Genomic DNA, 23,222 nt, shown 5'->3' on the forward strand with positions numbered 1-23,222 from the left:
CCCGGCAGCGGGATCTAGAGCAATCTTGTCACTGGTTTTGCCAAGGCCGCCAAGGTCAGCGCGATATCGCCCAAGATCAACTTGACTGCTTCGAGAAGGTATGTTCCATTAGCCAAGAAAATGTGGTGACATCGGGTCTTACGTGCTACCTCTCAGTCGGGTTTTATTGAAGAGAGCGTGGAAATGGAAGTCTTGGTTACCAGCCTCCCAAGCAGCGCCGGCTGCCTAATGATGCAGATTGCTATGCGGTTCCCACCATGCATGGCAGAGATTCTCAAAACTATAAAAGTACATAGAGTTGTTCATTTCCTCTCCGCGCCGTGCGGTCATCGTGGCATTCATTCAGTTTGGATCCTGCACCGAGTTTGCTATATCACGATATCTTTCGTCACTGGCGTCCTTGCGAGAACCAGCGATCATGATCCGGCTTCTTCAGGCGGCCGCAATCAGCTGCGCTCTGGTTGTCGGTATGAGCAATGCAGCTGGCGCTGGCACCAAGGCGGAGTATGATTCTGGCGAAGTTCATCACCGCATCATGGGAATCAAGATGGTACGTAATACTTAGGCCACTACGGAGAACTACCAGTTGCTGACAATTTAAAGGCTCAATGGGAGGCTGAGATTGCCGCCGGTGACATGGACAGTTCCAAATACCCCGAGCTCAGCTACACCCCGTGTGTAGATGGATTCGCTGCAGCGATCCCCGGAGACCCGCACAATACCTTTAGGTGCCGTAACGTATGAATCAACTGATAGCCCCGAAGAGACACTGCTCAAGCTGATGATTGTAGATTGACTTGTATCACTTCCTCTCACACGAGGCTCTGGGGAGCTGGGGAGGACGTGGTTCTTCCTCTTGGGGCTGGACCTCTGAAGACGGCAGGGAATTCGTGGCCATCGGGCAGTACGACGGCACTGCGTTTGCTGAGATCTCAAAAGACGGCAAGCTCATCTATGTTGGCCGTCTGCCGCAGTATGATCGAATCGGATCACAGTGGAGAGAGATCCGTATTGTGGGCGACATCGCCGTCATTGGCTCCGAAGCTATCCGCCATGGGGTGCAGTTCTTCGACATGAAGAAGGTCCTCAATCTCGACCCTGCCAACCCGAAGAACTTCACACAGGATGAGCTCACTGGGCACTGGGATGAGCTTCCTGTTGGTCGCACTCACAACATTGTTGTCAACCACGAGCTGAATTATGCCATTGCCTGTGGCTCCGTAGGCGGAAATGAGACAATCCGCGTACGAGGAGACCTCCCTTGCCGTGGGGGCCTGATATTCCTCGACATCAGTGATCCCACAAACGTCACCAGCCCGGGTTGCGCTGCCGGAGATGGCTACGTACATGACGCTGAATGCCTCGTCTACCGTGGACCTGACGAACGATATGTTGGACGGGATATCTGCTATGGGTACAACGAGGATACATTGACCATCTACGATGTTACCGACAAGAATGGCAACGTCACCAACATCATTTCCATTACCGATTATCCGGGAGCCCAGTATGTGCACCAAGGAGTCGTCAACAATGAGACTTGGCAGGAGTATCTCTTCATCGACGACGAATTTGACGAACGCGACGCCAAGGTTGGTCCCATGACACAGGGGCTTCCCACAACACACATCATGGACATTCGTAACCTCGAAGCACCTGTGTATGTCGGCAATTATGCAGGAAAGACGAGGTCTATTGATCACAATCAGTACATGGTCAACGGCTACCTTTACCAGTCAAACTACGGAAATGGGTTGAACGTGCTCGATGTCAGCAGCGTGACCAAAGACCCCAGCGGCAACGGTATCTGCGAAGCCGGTTTTTTCGACATATATCCCGAAGACGACGAGAACGAAGGCGGTGGAACAGTCGCGTTCTTGGGGTCCTGGTCATCTTACGCCAATTTCAAGTCCGGGTTCATCTTCGTCCACACCATTGAACGCGGCAGCTTTGTGGTGAAGATGACTTCTAAAGAATGTCCGAAAGCACCTGTATGCAACGCAGACAATTGCCTCCGCGCCTTGCGTGCCTCGCACATTCCTGATCGTTTGGAGGAGTCTGGCGAGTTCTGTGGTAATTTCACTCAGCGCTTAAACACCGATGAGAGTTTGGTTCCGGGATATGCGACTGAGGCCTGCGGCGGCGAGAACAAGGAGGTGGTTTCGCGGGTCAGCAGTGCATGCGCATGTATTCCGACACCTGCTGTTCCGGAACTGCCGCGGACTACTACACGTCCGCCTGTTCCGACGGTGCTGCCGCCGAGAAAAGAATAGTTTGGAAATGGTAAGGTGTGGAGATGAGTAGTAAAATAGGTAGTCGTTGCGATCTTATGAGCGATCAATACGAGGCAACAGCCTCAGTCTCTCATTTGATATTCTTATCTGCGGTGTCTAATAGTCACTAGCATGTGTTCGCAGCAAAGGCTCCAAACCCTAGTCTCATGGTCTGGTGGTTGGAACCCCATGAGTGTTCACCATGCGTTCCGTCATCCCATCCCGTGACCGGTGTTTCGATTCAGGTAGAAGCATTGACTCAACTTCTATAACTACTCGCCAGTCTTCTTCAACTTGGATACGATGTTGTCAAAGTCAGGTATATCAGATGCACTCTTCGAAATTCCACCCCAAACCACCTTTCCTTGCGCGTCAACAGCCCATGTCCCCGAGGTCTGCCAGCGGTTTCCGCTCTCCGTCGGCCGATTCTTGATCCCTTCATTCCAAGCGAGCGAAAACACCTTGCTCAGTTCGCCTGGGCTCAATACGTGAAGGAAGCCCGAGACCCCCAGTCCCCATTTCGCGTAAACCGAGCGCTCTTCGTCAAGAACAACTTGCACAGGATTTGTGGTGCCGGCTCCGCCCACCTCAGAGACCCATTTGTTGGTGTGGGACTCGGAGGAATGAGAAACGGCGACAAACGCGATGTCAGGATTTTGAGAGGCTGCATCTCGGAGAAGTCGGAAAGTTTTCTCCGCAACTAACGATCTTGTCAGTATGGGGTCATGGCAGGGAGCGAGGCCGAAGGGTGACGTACAAGGACAACCGCAGTGTCGGAGGAAAGCGACGACGGTGGGTTTGGAGTCGGAGCGGGGGAACGGCAGGCGGGTCGTGCTCGGGGCCGAGGATCCAGGCCCTGGCGCCGAGGAAAGGTCGACTTTGGTTGGAGTGAGGAAAGACTGCACTTCTTGCATGAAAGACATGATGGGATAGTTCGAACCAAGGATTTATTTCTAAGCGACGAGTCCGTAAAGCTTTTTGTCTGGCAAGAGACGATAGTTCGGGAAAAGAAGTCGCAGAAAATTAAGGACCCTTTCTTGTACGTCATTGTCATGATGCTAGACTTTATTCGGGATAGTGGGGACACTGACAGTCCCGGGCCGAGTTGCTCCTAAACTATTCCCGCCATTGACCACGCGGCGAGAATCAGAGACGGTAGTCAAATGCAGGCTCGCGGGTGTGAACAACTCATGATGTTCACTTGCCCGGAATAGAGAGGCAGCTACCCGCCATAGGTCTCCAAGAGCAGGGCCCAACCTCGCTGCAACGTCTCATCCACTATGTCTAAGAATGCTCCGAGCAAGTCTAATCTCTTGCACCATAATCTCTGACATCCCAAGGCGGAGGGATGGTCGCCTTTTCCCGCTTACACACATCCTTTAATGCACTTTGCGCCTCTTCGCTATCAAATGGAACGCACGGAATCCCAAGACCCCCTTCAACGCCGTCGCAAATCACCACGGCGTTCCCGCCGCATGGGCTCTGAACGTCGAACCCTTTGAACTGAATGCCCTGACACCGCCCCTCTTCATTCGTGGAGCAACTGACTCTTGCCACAGCTCGCCCCTTGCTACCGCTCGAGATACCCCGGAAATTCTCGAACAAAACGTTGCTGACCTTCATCTTGCTGGGGAACTTGTTGCACGTCTCTGCATCAATGTTGAAATAACAGCTGTCCAGAAAGACTGGCCAGTCATCATTCTCGCTCCAAAAGTTGCGGAAGGTCACGTTCTCCACAAAGCCCGTCGCAACGTTCTCACCCGCCCAGACCTTGATCCGCGCGCCGTTATTTCCGTTCAGCATCCATACGTTCTCGATAACAACGTCTTTGACGAAGACATACTCTCCTTCATACTGTCCGAGACTTCCTAGTGACTGTCCATGGGAGTTGTTGCAGTACATTGTGTTGACATGGATATCTGTGTTGTTGCTCTTTGGTGAAAAGCAATCATCGTCGGAGTCCACCCAAACGCGCTCAATGCGAATGTGCTCAACGTTGAGAGAGTTGAAGAAATCCCCGTTCTTAGGCTCAACCGTGGAGTTGTTCGACTTGGCCTCAACAATAACGTCGCGGTATGTGATGTGTTTAGCTGCAATATGTTAGCGGGGTGGCTCCGGACGAAGCGTGAGAAGCAAAACGACGAGAGCCTACATTCAACAATAAAATTATGCCAAACAGGAGAATTTTTCATCAAGATACCCTCAACCACTAAGTTCTCAATGCCCTCCGCATAAAACAGAATTGGCCTGAGGTACTCGTTATCAGGATCTAGAATTCTACGCAGATACGAGATTAGCTATGACGATTTTCTGTCCGAATTGATTCGTTGACTTACTCTTGTCCCGAGAACTCATTCCACCATCTCTGACCTTGACCATCAATAACTCCTTCGCCATGAATCCACACGTCTTTCCCACCCCACTTCCAAAACATCAAAGAGCGCTGGAAGGGGTGATAAAATGCGTTGGCTTGCCAAAATTCTACATCATTGGTAAATCTGATGGTTCCTTCAAGGCGAATATGGATGTTGTTGAGGAATGTAAGGTCGAGAGGCTTGCCAATCACGAATGTTTCGCCAGCAGGAAGATAAACAGCGCCGCCGTTGTTGGCATTTTTGACGGCGTCCAAGAAGGAGAGGGAGACATCGTCGGTGTCGTTATTAGATGATCTTGGAACGAAAGTAGGGCGGCAAGGGGGGGCTCGTTTGGTAAATGGATGTCGTTGCCGAAATTCCCCAATGGTTCGAGGAATATCCGGGACGGCTGCCGTAAAGGCCCCGGAAAGAAGAGTAAAGGTGGCAAGTAAAGCAGCTAATCTCATGTTCTTGATGCCGGGTTGAGAAGATGCCCATTCGCATTCATTCTCGTTAAAGGTTCCGTGGTTCATATATGTTTTTCAAGTGTAATGATCAATGTGCTCACGCAGTCCCCAGATTAACTTGGCAACTGGGAAAAAGTCACTTGAGGTGCTAAGGTATTGGGATGAGTGGAGTCTTCAGAGCTTGTCGCGGGCTATTGAACGAGCTGATTGATGGACTTTTCTGTGTGTTGAATTGGGAAACTTGGCAATGCTTGGCGGGGCAAGACTTCGCTGCGGGGAGAGAGATATCAAACATGCGAGGCTTAAGTCTGATGAAGCGAGCCGGAATGCCGGATGTGTGCCGAGATGCGTGCCGAGACACATAAGCTGGCCAAACGGCACCATTAGTAGAGGAATGTCGCATTTCAATGACCCGGGCCCAGGTATGATAGAGTGGTCAACTTCGAAATGTGTTCCGCAACAAGTGATAATCGTGCCGAGATTTGCCTTCACGACGCGTGTCGTCCGCTCTGAGGAGAAGTGGGACAGAGATGCTGTGCCTTATTTGAGTCTTGGGTTTGCTGTCAATGGGTGGAAAAGTTTCTCCGCGAAGTTTGCCAAGTGCTTGGAGCCATGGGCTAAATCTTGGCGAGGAATGGAGAAGATCGTTGCGTTACCAAGCACTATCAATAAAGAAATCAACCATGGACAAATACATCGCCGCGATGAGTTGCATTCAGTGTTCGGTGAGAATCATAGCCCTCCATTTTACAACGTCAAAGGATGATCCCTTTTAAAGATGACTGGTAGCACATCCCATATCACTTGAAAATGCTCCAGATATTTAGTAGATGCGATATGACTTCAACGGGTCTCAAAGCGATGTTACAATCGAAATGTTTTGATCTGAAGCACGAGGTTAAGGACTCGGTTGGTTCTGTTGATTCTTTTGGTTCATATTTACTTGGATCGGAGAATCAACGAAAAGTAGAACAGTACGTTGAAAAAAGAACGCAATCTGGCCTAAGAATGTTTGCAGGTGTGGGCTGCGCGGGTTGCGACGAGACAGAGCTCTTTTCAGCGGCAAGGGTCAAGGCATGCCATAGTTTGGTTTTAAGCATCTTCGACGGAGGTGGTGCTAGATTTGAGAATGCCCTCTTGGAGCCCACAAAAAATAATTAAATGAACATATTGCCAATAAGATTGAAAGATATACTGGAGTCGAAACTGAGGTGGGAACCTTGTCGTCATGTTCCAATCTACTCGTCTGTCTTGCTAGAGATTTGCTTATTTATCCACCGCGCCTCATGTTGGGGAAATTCATGTTTTGGCGATTTGAATGAATATGAACAAAACTTTGAAAATGGCGTGGCCTCTTCCAAGGGATCCTAATATAGATAAGTGGTAAAAGGTCCGAATCTGGCGGTTGCCGGCAGAAGCTCTAGAGACAACAAATTAGTCGGACGAAGCTTGGCTCCTCTGATGAGGACGAGCAACATACGTTTCATTGGCCCAAGAGGCTTTGCTGCGATACCTTTCGAACAATACCAAAGCGAATTTCATTTGCCTCGACTTAGAGAACCTGTTACATGCTGCCCAGAAGAGCATTGCTCACTGAGAACAACGAGGAGCGTATAATAGATGGCTAATCAGAGCCAAGCAATTGTCCGGTTGCCTTCATAACACTGGGGTGAAGATTCATCTAACCGTCTCCTCCTTTATCGACCACTTCGTCTCAATTGTGATAGCTTGTGCATTCCTCGGAAGCCTTCGAGTTGACTCCGACTCCGAAACACCGTCAGAGTCCTGATCATTCGCCGCAGTCCTTCTCGAATCGCCTCTTTCGACTGTTGTGGTGAAGTGTGATATGTTCTTGCCATACATCGTTTCAAGAGGAATGCCGTTGGTAAGATCCTCCACCAGATGCTCATGCTTGCATGAATGGCTGTTACCTCCCAGTCTGGACACATACTCGTCAGTTTCGAACCGGCGATGTTTCCAGAAGGCCCATAATGGCAATAGCATCGGGAGACTATTGCACAATATAGTGAGGTGTGTCTCGAGAACAGTCAGGAAAGTTGTTAAGGCCATGTTTTTCATGACTTGTGATAGACTGTAGACGTTTATCATTATAACGAGTCTGACAATGGACGCAATGATTGCACTTGGCACTGTTAGTGTCGCGACCACCGAGATCTGATGTCGGCCACCGAGAATCAAGAGAGAATACCCACATAAGATTCAAGAGAAAGACCGCGCTTAGACCCAATCGAGTAGAGACGCTGACCTTTCTCAGGGTCCAAATCGTATACAGAGGCACCAGCATGATGATGGTGTTGGTTATACAGTTGAAAAGACCTGTGGAAAGAATGCTGGCTTCGTGATCGCGACAGATGTCAGGATTTGTGGCGTGCCACTTTCCGTTCGTGACATGGCAGACAAGCATTGTTTGAAGTACGTTCCCGATACCCCATGCAATAACGATTGCAAAAGTCAACCTTGTCGCAGTGCGCATGGAACGACTGGTGAAAACTCGAAGGTAGAAGAACAGGACACTAAGTTTAGTCGTTAGGCTTACGACGCCAAAGATTGTTTCGAAAGGGAGAAAGAGCTAATAATGGCGAGTGTCAGCCAAGACGATGATTGGGCTGTGCAATAAGATCATTTCCTAAAAGAAGAACACCTACCGAGTCAATGAAGGCCCAATTACCACCGATATCTTCCAACTGATATCCCAGACCAGCCGATGTCCCTAAATGAAACTTGAGAAAAAGTCCATGTTTGAATCTGCTTAGTTTTGTGTAACTTACAAAGTCCTTGCAATACCAACATAGAAATGCCCTGAGGTACGGCCAATAGGGTAAAGTAATCATCCCATCCAAGCTTCGATCCAGCCAAAACGCGAGAGACAACTCTCAAACCCACCACCACCGCCGTTAGGAAGACCACCACCGAATTTGCAATGAGATATCCGTTGATCTCCGGAAGAACAGCCATTTTGGTGAAAGTGGTCATCCTGTGACCGCGGTTGTAGAAGTGAGCATCCCCTAAAGATGCTGCGGTCTTAACAGAGAACGAGATGAAGATTGAACAAGAGCGAAAGTGCTTCGAGACGGAAAGAGATGGGGACAGCGAATGTTAAAGTCAACGCCTTGATCGCCAACCGGGGTAGGGCCGGAGTTGCATCGCGCCCACATTCCACTCGAACGGGCAATGACTCGCACTGGGGCACTATCTCTCCCTGATCTCGCTTCCCCCGGGCTTTTCAATCGAGGAGTTGAGAACTCTGACTCGGCGCAAATATCCACGTGGGCAGAAACAGACTCAACAATAAATATAGATGGAAAGACTGGTGATACTATTTCGTATGATAAACATCATGATTGATATGGAAAACCACGTCCGGAGGCTTTCATGCTTGCACTCACGCACTCCCGAGGTCGGAGGCATGGACACAACAACGATGGAGCATTGGCACGCCTAGGGCAAGTATCGCCAGAAGTCCCACTCCGCTGTCGGATTAAGTGCTTGTGACACACGTCAACCTTAAGTGAATAAGACACTCATTCATAACGGACGTGTAGTATTTGGAAAGCAGCCAAGGGTCATGTGGAGCTCACGTTGGTTGACGCGAGTGAGACTCTAATTTATCAATCCCTGTTCACATGACACCTTCCTGAGCTGATGGGACACCAAAGCTGTGAAGAAAGCTTGGCCAGCGTTCCACATTGTTCTCCTTTTCCAGGGTTGTGTTGTAATGGACACATTGTGGAGCATTTTTGTTTGACAACAATTCTCGAGACCTTTCGAGCAATACTATCCACTATGGGAGGGCTAATATGTTTAAGATCACATATGAAGGCCATTGCGCGAAGAGATCACCGCGGTGCTTGATTCTCTTCAAACGCCGGAGATCTTGACGCTTACAGTTCACAGTTCCTAACCACGCAAATACGTCCGAAACTGAGCGCAAAGATCACTTGAAACTGGGTGATCATCGAGCGAGTCTATGACCCTCCAAGAGATGAGTTCCATGACAGCCTGGAAGAATATTGAACGTTAAATTTGTACTCATTAGGTATCGCGAGATATCAGTGACCAGATTATAAGGGTTGCTGCATTGTATTGCGCGGTATATTGCATTTGCTCTAAGAGATGAAAGACACAAAGGCTCTAGAAATTAAATCATCTCCAGCCGCAATGCAAGTGTGAGTTCTGAGACACAGAAGTATGCTGCGGTTCGAACCGCACACAGCTAGATCAGACGGGGCCTTGCTGTCTACAGTATTAGGTATGCATCTCATCAAATCGGAGGAAAGACACGGACGAGAGCTTCAAGAGTTATAAATGATGAAGTGGCGCCAGAGACCAACAGTGCTCTAACTTTCATTTTTGAGATAAATGAGTCTTTATACAGCCCGTTGATATCAACAAATGGCTAGGCATAGCAATACCGGCCTAAGTTTAATAAGCTTAACTATTAACTTCTACATCATATCTTCCGATTGCAAAGCCTCTTTTGAGAGCTGAGAAAGTCCATAATTACTACACATGTAAAGTAACTCTACTGCTGTTTGAACCTTTGTCTTTGACTGAGCAGATTCCGAGGCTTTTTGGCAAGGCAAGTCGATTCCGGAACTAAGCTAAGGAGCCACTGACGTGTCCAGAAAGTAAGAACGCGCAAATGACACCACAGTCACACGCGGGCATCGGAAATGATCAATCGACATGATGTCACCATAATGGCGAAAAGCGCAAAAGGACCTTTGACGAGAAGATAAGGTGGTTCGCAGCTGGGTATTTCTGCTTTAGCGTCAACAACCTAAATACCTGAAAAGGCAGGTGCGGCATGGATGTCATCACCAAAAAAGACGGAAGACCGGACGAACTTTTGTTATGAGGTGCTTCATTCTCCACGTCGTATTTCAATCGGCACTTTACATGCGGGTGTTCTTAGCAGAATAACACTGCATAACTGATGCCGACATTGCCGTGCGGGGAACCTGATAAGCAGCGAATGAACGGAGAAGCTTTCTGCGTCCCCTAGCGGTCCGCCGCGATTGCCGAATTCCATTGGGAAGCTATTATGACATTGGTATGGAATAGCGCGAGGCTTATCGGGGAACGGAGACCTGAATGTGCTAGACTGTCTGATATAAAAGCCATCCGCCAAGACCACTAAGACCAGACCCTCTCACCATGACAGACGTTAGTAAGACTCTTTATAATGTATTTCAAACTCATCAGCGCTTTGCTGGTCTTCATGACTCTTTCTGAGGCGTCATTCAATCGTGGCGCCCTCAATGCCTTCAATCGAGACCATCCTCGACGCCAGGATCGCAGGAGCATTCCCGCTCATCCACAGCAGGCGTTTTTGAACAGACGCGAAGCTTCAAAGTTTCTCACCGATAAGTCGAGAAGGTTTGTTGTCAACGGAACTGCTATTCCAGAGGTGAACTTCGACATTGGCGAATCGTATGCCGGCCTGCTACCTATTTCTGAAGAGCCAGATGAGGAGAGACAGCTATACTTTTGGTTCTTTCCAAGCATAAACCCTGATGTTGGAAATGAGGTTCTCATCTGGTGAGCTGAATTCTGCCTAGAAATTGGATTGAACATGTATTGATAGTTAGTGTGCAGGCTGAATGGAGGACCTGGATGCAGTTCCCTCAGTGGTCTCATCACAGAGAACGGCCCTTTTTTGTGGCAAGATGGCACTCTTGCGCCAACGCCAAACACTTACAGTTGGACCAACTTGTAAGAAAAGCAGACAGTCTTGCCCTGATGGATCTAGTTAACTGATGAAATCTTCAGGACTAACGTCATCTGGGTCGAGCAACCTGTTGGTGTTGGCTTCAGCCAAGGAGAACCTGATATCACCAATGAGGTTGAGCTTGGACAGCAATTTATCGGCTTTTGGCGAAACTTCATCGATACCTTCAGTCTTGAGGGGGCCACAACTTACATCACGGGAGAGTCTTACGCAGGCTACTACGTTCCATACATCGCCGATGCATTCATTGCTGCTGAAGACGACCAGTACTACAAGCTCGGTGGTGTGGCCATCAATGATCCCATTATCGGAGACGGGACGCTTCAGCAGCAAGCTGTCATTTTCCCGTTTGTTGAGTACTGGCAAAACGTCTTCAACTTGAACCAAACTTATATGAACGCGCTGCGCTGGACTCACGAGCATTGCAACTTCTCGAGTTATCTGCAAGAGTACGGCACCTTTCCGCCCAAGGGGCCATTTCCAGTTCTTCCGGATCCATACAGCGACCCGTCTGGAAACTACACCTGCGACATTTTCGACTGGGCTTACGAAGCTGCTCTCGATGCCAACCCCTGCTTCAACATCTACCACATCACTGACACTTGCCCTAACACGTACTCGCAATTGGGTATTGTGAATCAGGTATTTAGCACATCTGCGCTTTATTTTCAATGGCATGTAGATTCTGACTCCGTCTAAACAGGGTGACTACACACCGCCAGATGCCAAAGTCTTCTTCAATCGCACCGATGTCCAAGACGCGATAAATGCACCTCACGTGGACTGGTACCAGTGCACACCTAGAAACGTTTTTGGCGGCGGGGATCCAAAGTCAAACTCTAGCGACACTTCGGCGGCAGCAGCTCAGAATGAGGTCCTACGTCGCGTCATTGAGCACACGAATAACACCATCATTGGAGTTGGCCGTCTTGATTACATTCTCCCGCCCAACGGAACTTTGTTCGCCCTCCAGAACACAACCTGGAATGGCTTACAGGGGTTTCAAAAATACCCCCAGGATCACCAGTTCTATGTTCCCTACCATCCTGAGTATAACGGCGGGAGATTGAGTGAGGCGGGAATCGTGGGCAATTTTGGTTCCGAGCGAGGTTTGACGTACTACGAGGTTCAGCTGGCCGGTCATGAACTGCCTGGCTACACCGCTGGATCGGGTTACCGTGTGATTGAGCTACTGCTTGGCAAGATCAAGTCTCTGGACACAGTTGAGGATTTCACGACCCAAGAGGGCGATTTCCAAGGGAACGCGACAATCGCCAACCTTTAACACATAGAGGCGAATCGTGCAGTGGTTTATGTCTTTAGCAACTTGGGGACTGGGTTGATGTGGTGATTTGTCTCTTGACAATGCCTTCGAGATATCCGAGCTCGGTGATCTGAGGAACGCACCGACAAACATACGACCTAGAGACAACTTTAATCTTTGAGCTTGCTGTATGAGACCACGATATGCGGCGTGAACTTCCATTGAGTATGTTCCAATGATGTATATGCGTCTATTCACCCAGAACTAGTCATAGCCTCTGTATTTGTACGCGCAATGCACGCCTGTGTTTTGAACAGGCATACTTTGAAATTCCTGGCAGAACACTATCCTTCTACTGACATTTCGCCCCTCCCGCAACGTTCACGCACGTCTGGCGTCCGCAATCCATCAACTAAAACACAGAATCCGGTAAGCATACCTAATGTTGGTTGATGAATGTGACGGATGAAGAACTTACGTCAAACACATTGTTCTTTGCAATGTTACAGAACTTAATTTGGTTGCCCTGGCAAACCTGAATTTCATTGCCAGTGCAGGATTGGCCCATTACTGCTGTAATCCAAAGAAAACATGCTGCAGTAATCAAATTCATAGTGGGGAGAGTTATAAAAATGATGTGTGAGATAATGTGGTTGTACAACAGAAACTTAAGAGGAGGCCTGATTTGAATTGTATGGTTCTGTATATTGAAGTTGGAAGTGAAATCTTAAAGCCTCAAGTAGGCTTAAGCAATGCTGTTGTCATTGGAATCTCTTCAGTCTCTATATAAATGTCTTCGGCCCCCTTAATTGAAGATTCTGACTCGTAGGTAAAGTGAGCAAGGTTTGATTGGACTCTTCTGCGTTGTATCTCAAACACGTCAAGAATAATGCAGAAGTCTGAGAAAGCAGTATCATCCCGGTCTGTAAAGATAGAAATTCTTCAAACTTTAATGCTCAATTGCGTTTTTTCATAGATGCACGAGTCATCGCTACGAGAATTAGGCTGTGCAGCAATATAATAACTCCCTCGGACTGGCTGGCGCTGGCGACCTACTTGGCAACCCTACTCATTTGATTACTACACGGTGATTCCGATGTCTGACACAACGGTGCATGGAAAGTTTTGTTCTCAATACTAGGGATATGGGTGCGAAGTCTAAGGTGGAGGGGAAGAGAAGAAGCCCAGGGTGAGACAATCGCACAAGATACAATTAAGCGGTACTGACTCGTTGCAATGCAGACGTTCTCATTCCAAAATTTCTTCTCTGCAGCAAATAAACGAAGAGAACAGCTATTGTGGTGATTGTCAACCCTTTTCTCACTCTGTTGTTGCCCTGTTTCGAAGTCAACTACATCATTGCCAGTTACGGTAATGTCATTTGTAGTGAAAACGCTTGAATTGTGTTGACCGATCTATAAACTGTAACGCATAATTCGCTGGTAATACTACCGCTGTCCCTTCAAGCTGTTATGCACATGATATGAGCCCGCCGGCATCTTGTGTATCTCCCGTTGATCAGCGCTGACATAGCATCGGGCCAAGTCTCTGCACCAGAAACACCAGAGTAATCATGCAGCAGGTGGCATTCGCGGCCTTCCTTCGCTGCTGTCCTGGTTCTCAATCTCCTGGCCCTTTGGCTTAGGAGACGCAGACGTTTGAGCCGGGTGCTCGCCATCGTTTTGATGCTTCTTCTGTTCATCAGACTGCCTTGGAGTCTCCCCCGGAACCCGGTGTCTACGGCGAAAGAAGTTACTCTCACGCTTATTTTTCTGGTTTTGACCCTGCTGCATCTCCTGCTGGACCTGGTTCGCCGGCAGCTTCGGGGTCTTGACCTTCTTCGGAACAGGTGGACCTAAGGACTAGTTAGAATTGGATCAGCCAATGATGCAATCGAGAGCCATACCATCGGTGAAGCATCTCAGCCATCCGGCCAGTCGGCGGCTCCGGCGCCGTTGTGGCAGGTTTTTCGGGCGATGACAGTCTGGGAAGGATGTCCAGTATTTCTCCAGAGTAGAACACAAGTACACTCTCATGTACTCCTCAGAGAGATCATAAACCTCGTCGAGGTCTGGGTCTGCCTTTCCATCCCTGATGCGTATCCAGACTCGTCCTTCCTTGTCGAACCAGTGACCGATGATGCCTTCGTACGACGGCGGTTCGATGGCAGGGACAGTCTTTCGTCGTCCTTCAGCCCGACTAGACCAGTAACGATTCCATAGGTCGAAGGCCTCGGCGTGAATAAGACTTTCGGGGCAGATTGCAACACGTTCCGGCAGGAGAGGCCTGCTAGGAATGTACTAAATGGTTCGAAGACAGAGCTGACTTCCGTTGATGGAATGGTCGTCGACTCTGCCGAGTTCGTATCTGACGTAGGCATCCCCACGGGTACGTCTTTCAACTCTCCCACAGGGGGTCAGCGCCAGAGTTCGACCGGGTGCCTTTGTCCAGTTTGGCGGTTCTGTAGACGCGATGCGTGAGTAACAGTAGAGAAAGAGATGGAGGATCAACACAGTGAAGCAGGCGGAGGAGATTGTAGACGACGACAGGGAGGAAGTCAGATAGGATGCTGGTTGGCAGAGGTCGTCGTGATGATGGATGATAGACGAATCGTACCTTGTGCCGTGGCCGTCGGCTGACGGCCATAGTGCGAGTATGTGGGATTGGCCACGAGCTGGTAAAGGCTGCTGAAGACGGCCATGATGAAGTATCCAGAATACGATGATAGCTCTGCAGTGTCGTGAATATTGTGATGATGCTTGATCAATATTGCGGGGGTTGATCGGGGTTGGCAACGAAAAATGAAATCGGGGTCTGTCAAGAATGAAGTTGGAGTTTGCAAAGAATGAAGTTGATGAAAGACAAAAGCGAACCTAGGGAGGGGGGAGAGACAATTAGGGTCGGAAGGGGCTCTTCGAAGATGTCAAATGAAGTTGTCAGAGCCTTCCTCTTTTGCAGTTTTTATCTCGGAAGGTGAGCATTGACATGGAAATTCCACGACATCGCGCAGATCTTGCTTGAGTGATACGACAAAAGGATGGAAGATGTTCCCCTGTGCCTGACGTTAAATGACTGCGCGTACTGTTGACAATGTGTCTTACGGAAGGTGTATCAGACTGGTCCTGCGTATTGGAGTAGAGTGGGTGGGGGTCTGAGGAAGGAATAGACCACGACGTCCCCAAACTTGAGCAAGAAGGCGGGGAATAGGGATGCCTCAAGCGTCGCTGTTGAGTCCTTCCAAAGCGGGAGGCAGGCTGCGCATATCCTGCATGGACGAATGTTTGATGGGAGCTCCTACGCTCCCTACCTTAATGAATTCTGGGCAGGAATGTTCAAGGATGAGTGTGGGGATCACCTGTGGAAGCCGAGGCCCGTCCCGTGGCGCAGAGCACGTGACACGGACGCTCCATGTCTCTCGCCGAACCAAAAAATCCCGCCGAGCTTCCATGATATCCTGTACACCGATTCCGCATAGTTGAAAATGGCCCATCCTGTTGTTCCATTGGCCCTTACTGCACTGGTCCTCCTTGTAGCTCAGCGACAGCTAGCAAAACGATCAAGAAGGAGAGACAAACACCTCTCGCATGCAGGCGAACGTGTCCTCATCCTCGGTGCTTCAAGCGGCGTAGGCCGCGCTGTCGCTAAGAAGTATGCAGCTCGCGGGGCACGTGTTTGTGTCGTCGCGCGACGTGCGAACGAGATAGCAAGCCTGGCCAAAGAATGCGGAGACAAGACTATTTGGCATGCTGCAGACTTTGGCAACGTTGACGACTTGGTCAGTCTAAGGGCCCGGCTTGAGAGAGAGTGGCGGGGCATAGATACACTACACATTTGCGCGGGCGTGTCAGCCTTACAGCCTGTCATGGCTCTCGCCGGGATCAAGTCCGATGACGAGGATGCAGAAGTTGCCGGCATCCAAACAGCTGTCGATATTGCCAGACGCGCCGTTGAAGGCAACTTCAATGGACCCTTGACGTCGGCGCTGTCTTTTGTAAGACCCCTCCACTCAATAGGTTGAGTTGTGGAACTGACAAGGTATTAGATTCCGATGTTGACAAGGACGTCCGTATCGCCATCTATCCTCCTCGTCTCCTCAGTTGCAGCAGTCATCCCCGCGCCGACTCGGGCCATTTATGCAGCAACCAAGGCTTCATCCCTGTTGTTGTTTCAATCTTTGGCTATTGAGCATCCGAAAATCGCGTTCACCTTCATTCTACCAGCAACAATCGAAGGGAATTTCCGCGCATCAGCGGTCGACTCCGGCCCAGTGAGGGAGGATGACCCAAATGTACACGGACTGAAGATCAACTACGTCGCGGAAAGATGCGTCGATTCAGTTGATTCAGGAGTAACAGGCAACGTTGTGCTGCCTAGGTTTCCATATGCTCTTGCACAGTTCTTATACCTATTGTGGCCTTCCTTTATTGAGAAGCAAGCGCGTAAGAAGTATAACTATTAAAAGGGAGATTAGGAGGTACAACATGCAGAAAAAAGAAGCAGTTGGTATCTTGGGATGTAATGTAGCCCGGTCGCACTCGAGGGCATAATCGCTCGAGCACACTTCTGGAGTTGAGTATGCTCGAATGAAGCCCTTACGTACGCATGACCCGTATTGACTGCCCCTCTTTCTTTTTCAGTGCCGGTTCATTGACTTTGCCGCGGTGGTGTTGGGTCGCATGTAAGCAAAGTTTCAAAGTCTTGAATGGCTTGTGGATGACCCGTCATGGCCCGGAAGGATAGCCTCAGTCAACAGTGATGGATAGCTTGAACCCATTCTTGTATATTGTTCAACCTGAAAACTATATGAAGTACATTTCTCTTTTGTGCTATTACGTATGTGCCGGGATCTCTTCATCGTACGTTTCCCCAAATGTTTTGGCAATGGCTAGAATACGTAACAGGGTTGGTCAAAATAGGTATCGTCGACTGGAACTGTTCTTTCATTCCGCTAGAGAGAATACACCCCTGCTTCGAAGCATGTCCATAGCCCCAACATGATATACCTTCTGGTGAACTTGGGACTCCAGGAAGCACTCTGGTTTGCGGGGTTAGCATGGACTAAAAAGAAGCTTGTGTAATGTTTCAGACCTCGTCAAGCATGAAAACAAGCGCACTGGTGCTTGTTTTCTCGCTAAGAAGCCCGGTAGAATCATTTTGCAAAGTAGACGCAAGATCTCTAATGCAGTCGTTCTTAGGGTTACGCAGTTCGTGTGGTCGAGTGGGAATGTGTTCCCGCTCAGCCAAGAGACAACATGTGAGGAGCAGTAGGCAAGAGAGCATTTCAGGACCACACTCTGCAGTCTAGACTCAGTAGCAACGTCTAGCGCCCTGTCCCGAGACCTTCTTGGATCCGGCAAGTCTAACAGCTGCAAGCCTGAGCGACGCTGCATCAACCCATCCAAAACGGGGTTTTGCCTGACTGTGTGACTTGATTAGATCACATCGCAAGCGGGCAATGCTTGAAATTTTAGAGACAAATGGTGTGCTCACAGAACTGTACAAAACCGCGTTCGCTAGCATTGAGTTGCCTGGCCGCGTTGACTCTCACACCGGGTACGACACAGGGAATTTTGACTGAAATGCAAAAACGTCAGATCGCGAATTCCATTAAGAGTTTATAGCTATTTTACATTATTCAAAGAAATTTGACCGCGTCTGCCTTTTCGTTCGCGTAAGGCACACTCGGTGTTTTCCACTCTGGGGTGGTCTCCCGCTCGCCTTCAAACTTGACTACTGGTTTGAGAATGCTCAAGCGCTTGTTGCCGTACGCGCTGGCGTCAAAGCTTTGGAACCAGCCGCTCTCAGGCTGAAGGTAATCGCCAAGGACCTTCTTCCAACCATTCCACACGGTGACGAGCAGGTCGAGGACATGGTGAGATCCTCTCATTTCACCCCATTGGAAGCGTTCCTTGCACTCCTCCACGGTAGCTTCGGGGTAAAGTCCAACTTCTTCGGTAAGAGCGTAAGCATTCACCCCAGTCAGGCTGGCATGCGAGTAGTAGCTTCCGCCCTCGACAGCCCGCCTCTTGAGACCCAGCATGGCGCCAACGGCTCCAAGAACGCCCGTCGACATGTCGGAAATGGGCAAGCTGGGGAGGACAGCCTCGTTGTTGGGCAGCTTCAGCGACTTTCCAGTGACGTACGCCGATCCAGCAGACGCGTCTGCGATTTGCTGCCAGCCAGGTCGCTCGGCATAGTATCCGTCGGGGCCGTAGCAGTTTTCGCTCACGTAAACGATACCACGGCCACGATCACCGGCCATCTTCAGCAGATCGTTGAGGCCAAGGCCGAACTTGGGCATCTTGTTAATGCGGAAGCCTTGAATGAAGACGTCGCATTCGGAGACAAGAGACTTCAGCAGAGCAGCGTCTGCCTCCTTGCGCAGATCAATCGCAATAGTGCGCTTGCCGGCATTAAGGGTCAACTGCATGATGTTGATGTCCGGCAAGTGGGGAGGGTTGACACGAATCACATCGGCGCCGTAAGCAGCCAGGATGGTTCCGATCTCCGGACCGGCGATGACACGGGTCATTTCGACAACCTTGACGCCGGCCAAGGGGCGCTTGTCGTCGGGGCTCAGAGGGGGGAAAGATACCGGAGGGGTGGGAATTGTCTGCTCTTGCTTCTGCACGTTGACCAGAGGATGTTTCGAAAGCGAACGTCCCATCTCGGATTCGCGCCACTGCTTTGGAGTAAAGCAGATACTACCGCAGAAACCGTTCATGAGGTTCGTCATTTCCATCTTCTCCGGACTCAACTTCGAGGTGTATTGGGCAATGTGAGCAGCTGCCTCCTCTGGGGTTTTGATGGGAGTAGCGGGATCGACTCCGATGGACCGAAGGACTGGCTCGGCGTTCATGCTTCCGTGAAGAGAGTACCAGACCTCGGGGTTGTTTGTGGGGTACAGGCCGGTGGCACGGTATTTCAGCGGGGTGTCTGTCCAGCCCTGCTCCCAGTCGGGCAGCAGCTCCTTCAACTTGCCCTGTTTGACGAGGCTGACGACGTCGACACCGTCAAGAAACGCTGTAGCGATACAGCCAAACCAAATCGCGGCGTGGGTGGTGTTGACAGTGATTTGACGCTCATCGTTCTTCACGCCGCGAAGAGCGAGGATTTCGTCGGCAAGAACGCCGGTCATAGCATGCAGGGCAGCCGCAACTGAAGTTGCTTTGATGGGACCGGGAATAACAGGGTATGACTCTCCGGTAAATTGGACCTTTGAAAGCAGCTTTTCATCTTGTGTGAAGCCAGGAGTCTGCTTGGCGATGAGGCGGAAGATGCGTTGAGTGTCCTCTGGTACGGGAGTGAAGGTCTTGTCCGTAAAGGTGCCTGAACCATAGACGTCGGGGATCTTGTCGGAAGCCATTGGGAGAGAATTAATCTTTTGTCAAAGAGGTTGCGACGATATGAGACGTAATGCAGTGTTCCTAACGAATTGTGGTTATTGTGTTGAGAGGATGGTGTGATTGGATATGTCAGAGACTGAAGAGACGTTGAGTCTAGGAGAGTCACTCGACTTATATCCTTTCGATGGTGCGGGAGCCGGGGTAAGGGTGAGCACAAGACGCTTGTCTTTCCGCCATGTGGACACGGAGTAAAGGCGAAGATATCTCGGCGACCGGTGCGGATCGAATGGAACAGCCGCTGTCGGGAGAACCCTGAGCTCATCACGGCAGCAGGCGCCGCGAGGGCCGAGGGTGTGGGGCCATCCAGACGGAAGAAATGACGTTGACCCAGTCTCGGATCTAGCTGGAAATCTTTCAAAAGTGTCTCATGCAAGGTTTCTGCGAGTCGGAAATACCTCAGCGCGAGTGCCGGCGGTCCAGACAGCGGAATCAGGCAGCAGGAGGAAAGGACGGTGTTGACGTATTGCAATAGCTGGCCTGGGAGAAGTTTTCTAGAACTCCACGAACAGGGAGCAGGAATCGCCAAGATTGGTGATCCGGAGTTGGCCCACGAGTCACGGACCCGCCACTGCAATTCCGCGAGCGGAATTCTGCCATTCTCTCCACAAAAGAGCCTGGTCTTGACGCGGGAACATCGGCATTGTGGATCCCTGAAAGACACGCCGAGCTTTGAGGCTCCTGTGCGGGATCGGCCCGGGTCAAGGTGTTGGTCCCGTGTCGGCCCCCCCGTCGCATGGAGTGAGTTCTCTTTCCAAGTACTCCCAGCAACCCTCATCGAATCTTCCATTAATACCGACGTAATTCTTGGAGGGTACCAAAAGTTACAGAAAAATCTTTGTTCTGTCAAGTACTTGGAAACTTATAAGCGCTCTTCGGGACGCACTTTTAGCTATCAATCGTTTTGTGCCTTCGACTTCAATCAGACTACAACAGCATACCTCAAACCCCGAAAACCAAACTCTTTTTTCCCCTCCAATAAGCACAAAACATCAGTCAATAATTTTGCAACCTTAACTCAACACCATGTCCAACATTCAAAGAGTCGCCATCATCGGCTGTGGCTCTATCGGTGCATCGTGGGCTGCACTGTTCCTAGCCCAAGGTCTCACCGTCACCGCATTCGACATCAACCCTGCGGCGGAAACATTCCTCCGTAATCTTGTTGCCGATGCCCTGCCGGTTCTTTCATCGCTTGGACTGGTTAAGAACCTCCAAGCCAACGTCTCGGACATTCTCTTCACGACCGACATGCAAGAGGCACTCAACAACGCCGACTTCGTTCAAGAGAATGGCCCGGAAAAGCTCGACTTCAAACAAAAGTTATTCAACGACATGGCCAGCATCATCCGTCCTGACACCATCATCGCTACAAGTAGCAGCGGTCTGACATGCTCAAGCATTCAAGACGGCATGCAGGCATCAAGTAGACCCGAGCGGTGCGTGGTCGGCCACCCATTCAACCCACCACACCTCATTCCGCTGGTCGAAGTTGTAGGGGGCAGACAAACATCTGTTGCAACTGTGGATAAGACCATGGAGTTCTACGCGCAAATGGGGAAGAAGCCTGTGCACGTCAAGAAAGAAGTCGTGGGACACGTTGCCAACCGTTTGCAAGCAGCACTAGTGAGGGAGGTCATGTATCTCCTTCAGGAGGACGTGGTCAATGTTGAAGACATTGACAACGCCATGAGCTACGGTCCCGGTCTGCGGTGGGGCGTCATGGGCCCAAGCTTGTTGTTGCATCTGGGGGGCGGTGAGGGTGGTGTGAAGCACATGGCGGACCATTTACTGGGGCCTTTGATGACCTGGTATGCGCCCAAGGACCCTGAAGTTACTGATGAATTGAAGCAAAAGTGGGTGGATGGTACAATGCAAGGGGTTGCTGGGAGGGAATATCGGCAGCTGGCGAAGCAACGTGACGAGGAACTGGTGCGGTTGCTGAACATTCGCAAAGAATGGGACGGATATGCAGAGGCTCAGAAGAAGTCATCTTAATGGGCATTTGAGCCAAAAGTTATGTTATCTTAGCGTTTTCTCCCCAATTTAATCCCGTTATACTTCGTTGCGTTTCAGACATTCCATTCCATAAGTCTAAAATGAAAAAGAAATGAGAAAGAATCGTATCAGGCAACCAAAAGTAACCAGCGACATAATGTTGCATCGCACTGGCAGAAGGGATCATTCCAACTTCCACGATACAAACCTGTCAACATAACCAGCCATGACTTCAATGAACTTCTGAGAAACACCATCTGACGAGAATCTACGCAGACGCGAGAGGGAGAATGACGTCGGCCCCGTCGTGAAGGTCAGGGATCCCTGAATGCGGAACGATGCGGAAACGCGGAATTTGGCCGCTTGAACCACGGTGGGCCATTGATCGTGTAGCCAGGTGAAGTACGTACGGAGACCGAAAGGCGAATTGCCGACTCATGGCTGAGAGCATCCGGTAGCGGAACAACTCAGCACGACCTCGCGGTCGAGATCGTGGAAAATCTTGTGAGCCACGCGACGGGCCCAACTGGGGCATTGGTCGCATGAACCTCTTTGACACAACGGCCCGGCATGCGAGTGGATGTAATGATAAAAGAAGCCCAGCGCTCCGCAGCATTTGAATGGCTTGACACCACGTCTAGGAAGCCACGCAACTTCAATACAACATTCGTAATCACACACATCAACAATCATGGGTTCGCAGCCGCAACAACGTCTTTACATTCTGGATACCGACCTGTCACATCCCGGTCGGCAAAAGCGTTGCGGCCGCATCTTATCGTGTGCTGCTGATGGAAGAGACTTTCAGACTGTCATCAGCGACATGGAAACGCTCCCTGATGGCATTGCTATCGATCATTCGAAGGGCCACATGTACTGGACCAACATGGGCACTAGCTTCAAGTCTGATAGTGGCTCTATCGAGAGGGCGAGCTTAGACGGGTCTGATCGGAAGACTGTTGTTCCTCCCGGTACCCTGGGGGTTTTCACGCCAAAACAAATCACCATCGCAACCCGGAGCCGAAAGCTGTACTGGTGTGATCGAGAGGGCATGAAGGTCATGCGCGCCGATATCGACGGTTCCAACATCGAAGTTCTCGTGTCAACCGGCAGCACAGAAGAGGACCGCTTGGATCAAAACAACTGGTGCGTTGGCATCGCTGTTGACGAGGAACATGGGTACTTCTACTGGACACAGAAAGGTCCATCGAAAGGAAACCAAGGTCGCATACTTCGGGCACCACTTCAATGCCCTGCTGGGGAGGAACCACGGAGGCCCGAGGTTGTCTTCGAGAAGCTTCCAGAACCTATCGATCTCGAAATAGATGAAGAGACTGGGACGCTGTATTGGACAGATCGTGGCGACCCCCCAACCGGCAACACTTTGAATCGAGCGCATGTGGCCACCATGGGACGTCAAGAGACGTTGGCAATTCGCCTGCACGAAACGATTGGCCTGGCTTTGGATAAGAATGCGGGTGTTGTATTTGTGACTGATCTGTCAGGTGGTGTCTACGCTGTAGACGTCAAGACCAAAGAGAAGACAGTCCTTTTTGCGGAGTTGGGGGACACCACAGGGATCGCGTTGGCATGAAGGGATGGATGGTTTCGAACAGATTGAAATGGTTCACTCCACCAACTCATTTAAGCTTTTGTTTCATTGGTCAAGTGAGCACCCCATGAAGCAACAATAATCAACGTCATTCTAGTT

General features: G+C 50.2%; 7 protein-coding genes across 7 annotated transcripts; 4 read left to right on the top strand and 3 right to left on the bottom strand.

Annotated features, from left to right (window-relative positions):
* Window positions 1–418: 418 nt before the first annotated feature.
* On the top strand, window positions 419–2,273 carry CkaCkLH20_08725 (uncharacterized protein; the record flags this gene model as incomplete). Its single annotated transcript, XM_038891440.1, has 3 exons — window positions 419–550; window positions 604–738; window positions 792–2,273. The coding sequence occupies 3 exons, from the start codon at window positions 419–421 to the stop codon at window positions 2,271–2,273; spliced, it is 1,749 nt and encodes a 582-aa protein (XP_038743076.1).
* A 272-nt stretch (window positions 2,274–2,545) lies between these two features.
* Window positions 2,546–4,902, bottom strand: CkaCkLH20_08726 (glycosyl hydrolase family 28; the record flags this gene model as incomplete). Its single annotated transcript, XM_038891441.1, has 5 exons — window positions 2,546–2,973; window positions 3,031–3,172; window positions 3,822–4,363; window positions 4,426–4,550; window positions 4,610–4,902. 5 exons carry the CDS (start codon window positions 4,900–4,902, stop codon window positions 2,546–2,548), a joined length of 1,530 nt encoding a protein of 509 aa, XP_038743077.1.
* Window positions 4,903–10,300: 5,398 nt separating this feature from the next.
* On the top strand, window positions 10,301–12,131 carry CkaCkLH20_08727 (carboxypeptidase; the record flags this gene model as incomplete). The annotated part of the gene is made up of 4 exons (XM_038891442.1): window positions 10,301–10,656; window positions 10,714–10,830; window positions 10,888–11,488; window positions 11,550–12,131. The coding sequence occupies 4 exons, from the start codon at window positions 10,301–10,303 to the stop codon at window positions 12,129–12,131; spliced, it is 1,656 nt and encodes a 551-aa protein (XP_038743078.1).
* A 1,550-nt stretch (window positions 12,132–13,681) lies between these two features.
* CkaCkLH20_08728 (uncharacterized protein) lies at window positions 13,682–14,811 on the bottom strand (the record flags this gene model as incomplete). Its single annotated transcript, XM_038891443.1, has 3 exons — window positions 13,682–13,965; window positions 14,017–14,298; window positions 14,727–14,811. 3 exons carry the CDS (start codon window positions 14,809–14,811, stop codon window positions 13,682–13,684), a joined length of 651 nt encoding a protein of 216 aa, XP_038743079.1.
* Window positions 14,812–17,745: 2,934 nt separating this feature from the next.
* On the bottom strand, window positions 17,746–19,476 carry CkaCkLH20_08729 (uncharacterized protein; the record flags this gene model as incomplete). Its single annotated transcript, XM_038891444.1, has 1 exon — window positions 17,746–19,476. The coding sequence occupies one exon, from the start codon at window positions 19,474–19,476 to the stop codon at window positions 17,746–17,748; it is 1,731 nt and encodes a 576-aa protein (XP_038743080.1).
* A 1,063-nt stretch (window positions 19,477–20,539) lies between these two features.
* CkaCkLH20_08730 (3-hydroxyacyl-dehydrogenase) lies at window positions 20,540–21,511 on the top strand (the record flags this gene model as incomplete). The annotated part of the gene is made up of 1 exon (XM_038891445.1): window positions 20,540–21,511. One exon carries the CDS (start codon window positions 20,540–20,542, stop codon window positions 21,509–21,511), a length of 972 nt encoding a protein of 323 aa, XP_038743081.1.
* A 691-nt stretch (window positions 21,512–22,202) lies between these two features.
* Window positions 22,203–23,105, top strand: CkaCkLH20_08731 (low-density lipoprotein receptor ywtd repeat-containing protein; the record flags this gene model as incomplete). The annotated part of the gene is made up of 1 exon (XM_038891446.1): window positions 22,203–23,105. One exon carries the CDS (start codon window positions 22,203–22,205, stop codon window positions 23,103–23,105), a length of 903 nt encoding a protein of 300 aa, XP_038743082.1.
* Between the last annotated feature and the right edge of the window lie 117 nt (window positions 23,106–23,222).

This window comes from Colletotrichum karsti, assembly GCF_011947395.1.
Source record: "Colletotrichum karsti strain CkLH20 chromosome Unknown Scaffold30, whole genome shotgun sequence".
Lineage (NCBI taxonomy): Eukaryota > Fungi > Ascomycota > Sordariomycetes > Glomerellales > Glomerellaceae > Colletotrichum > Colletotrichum karsti.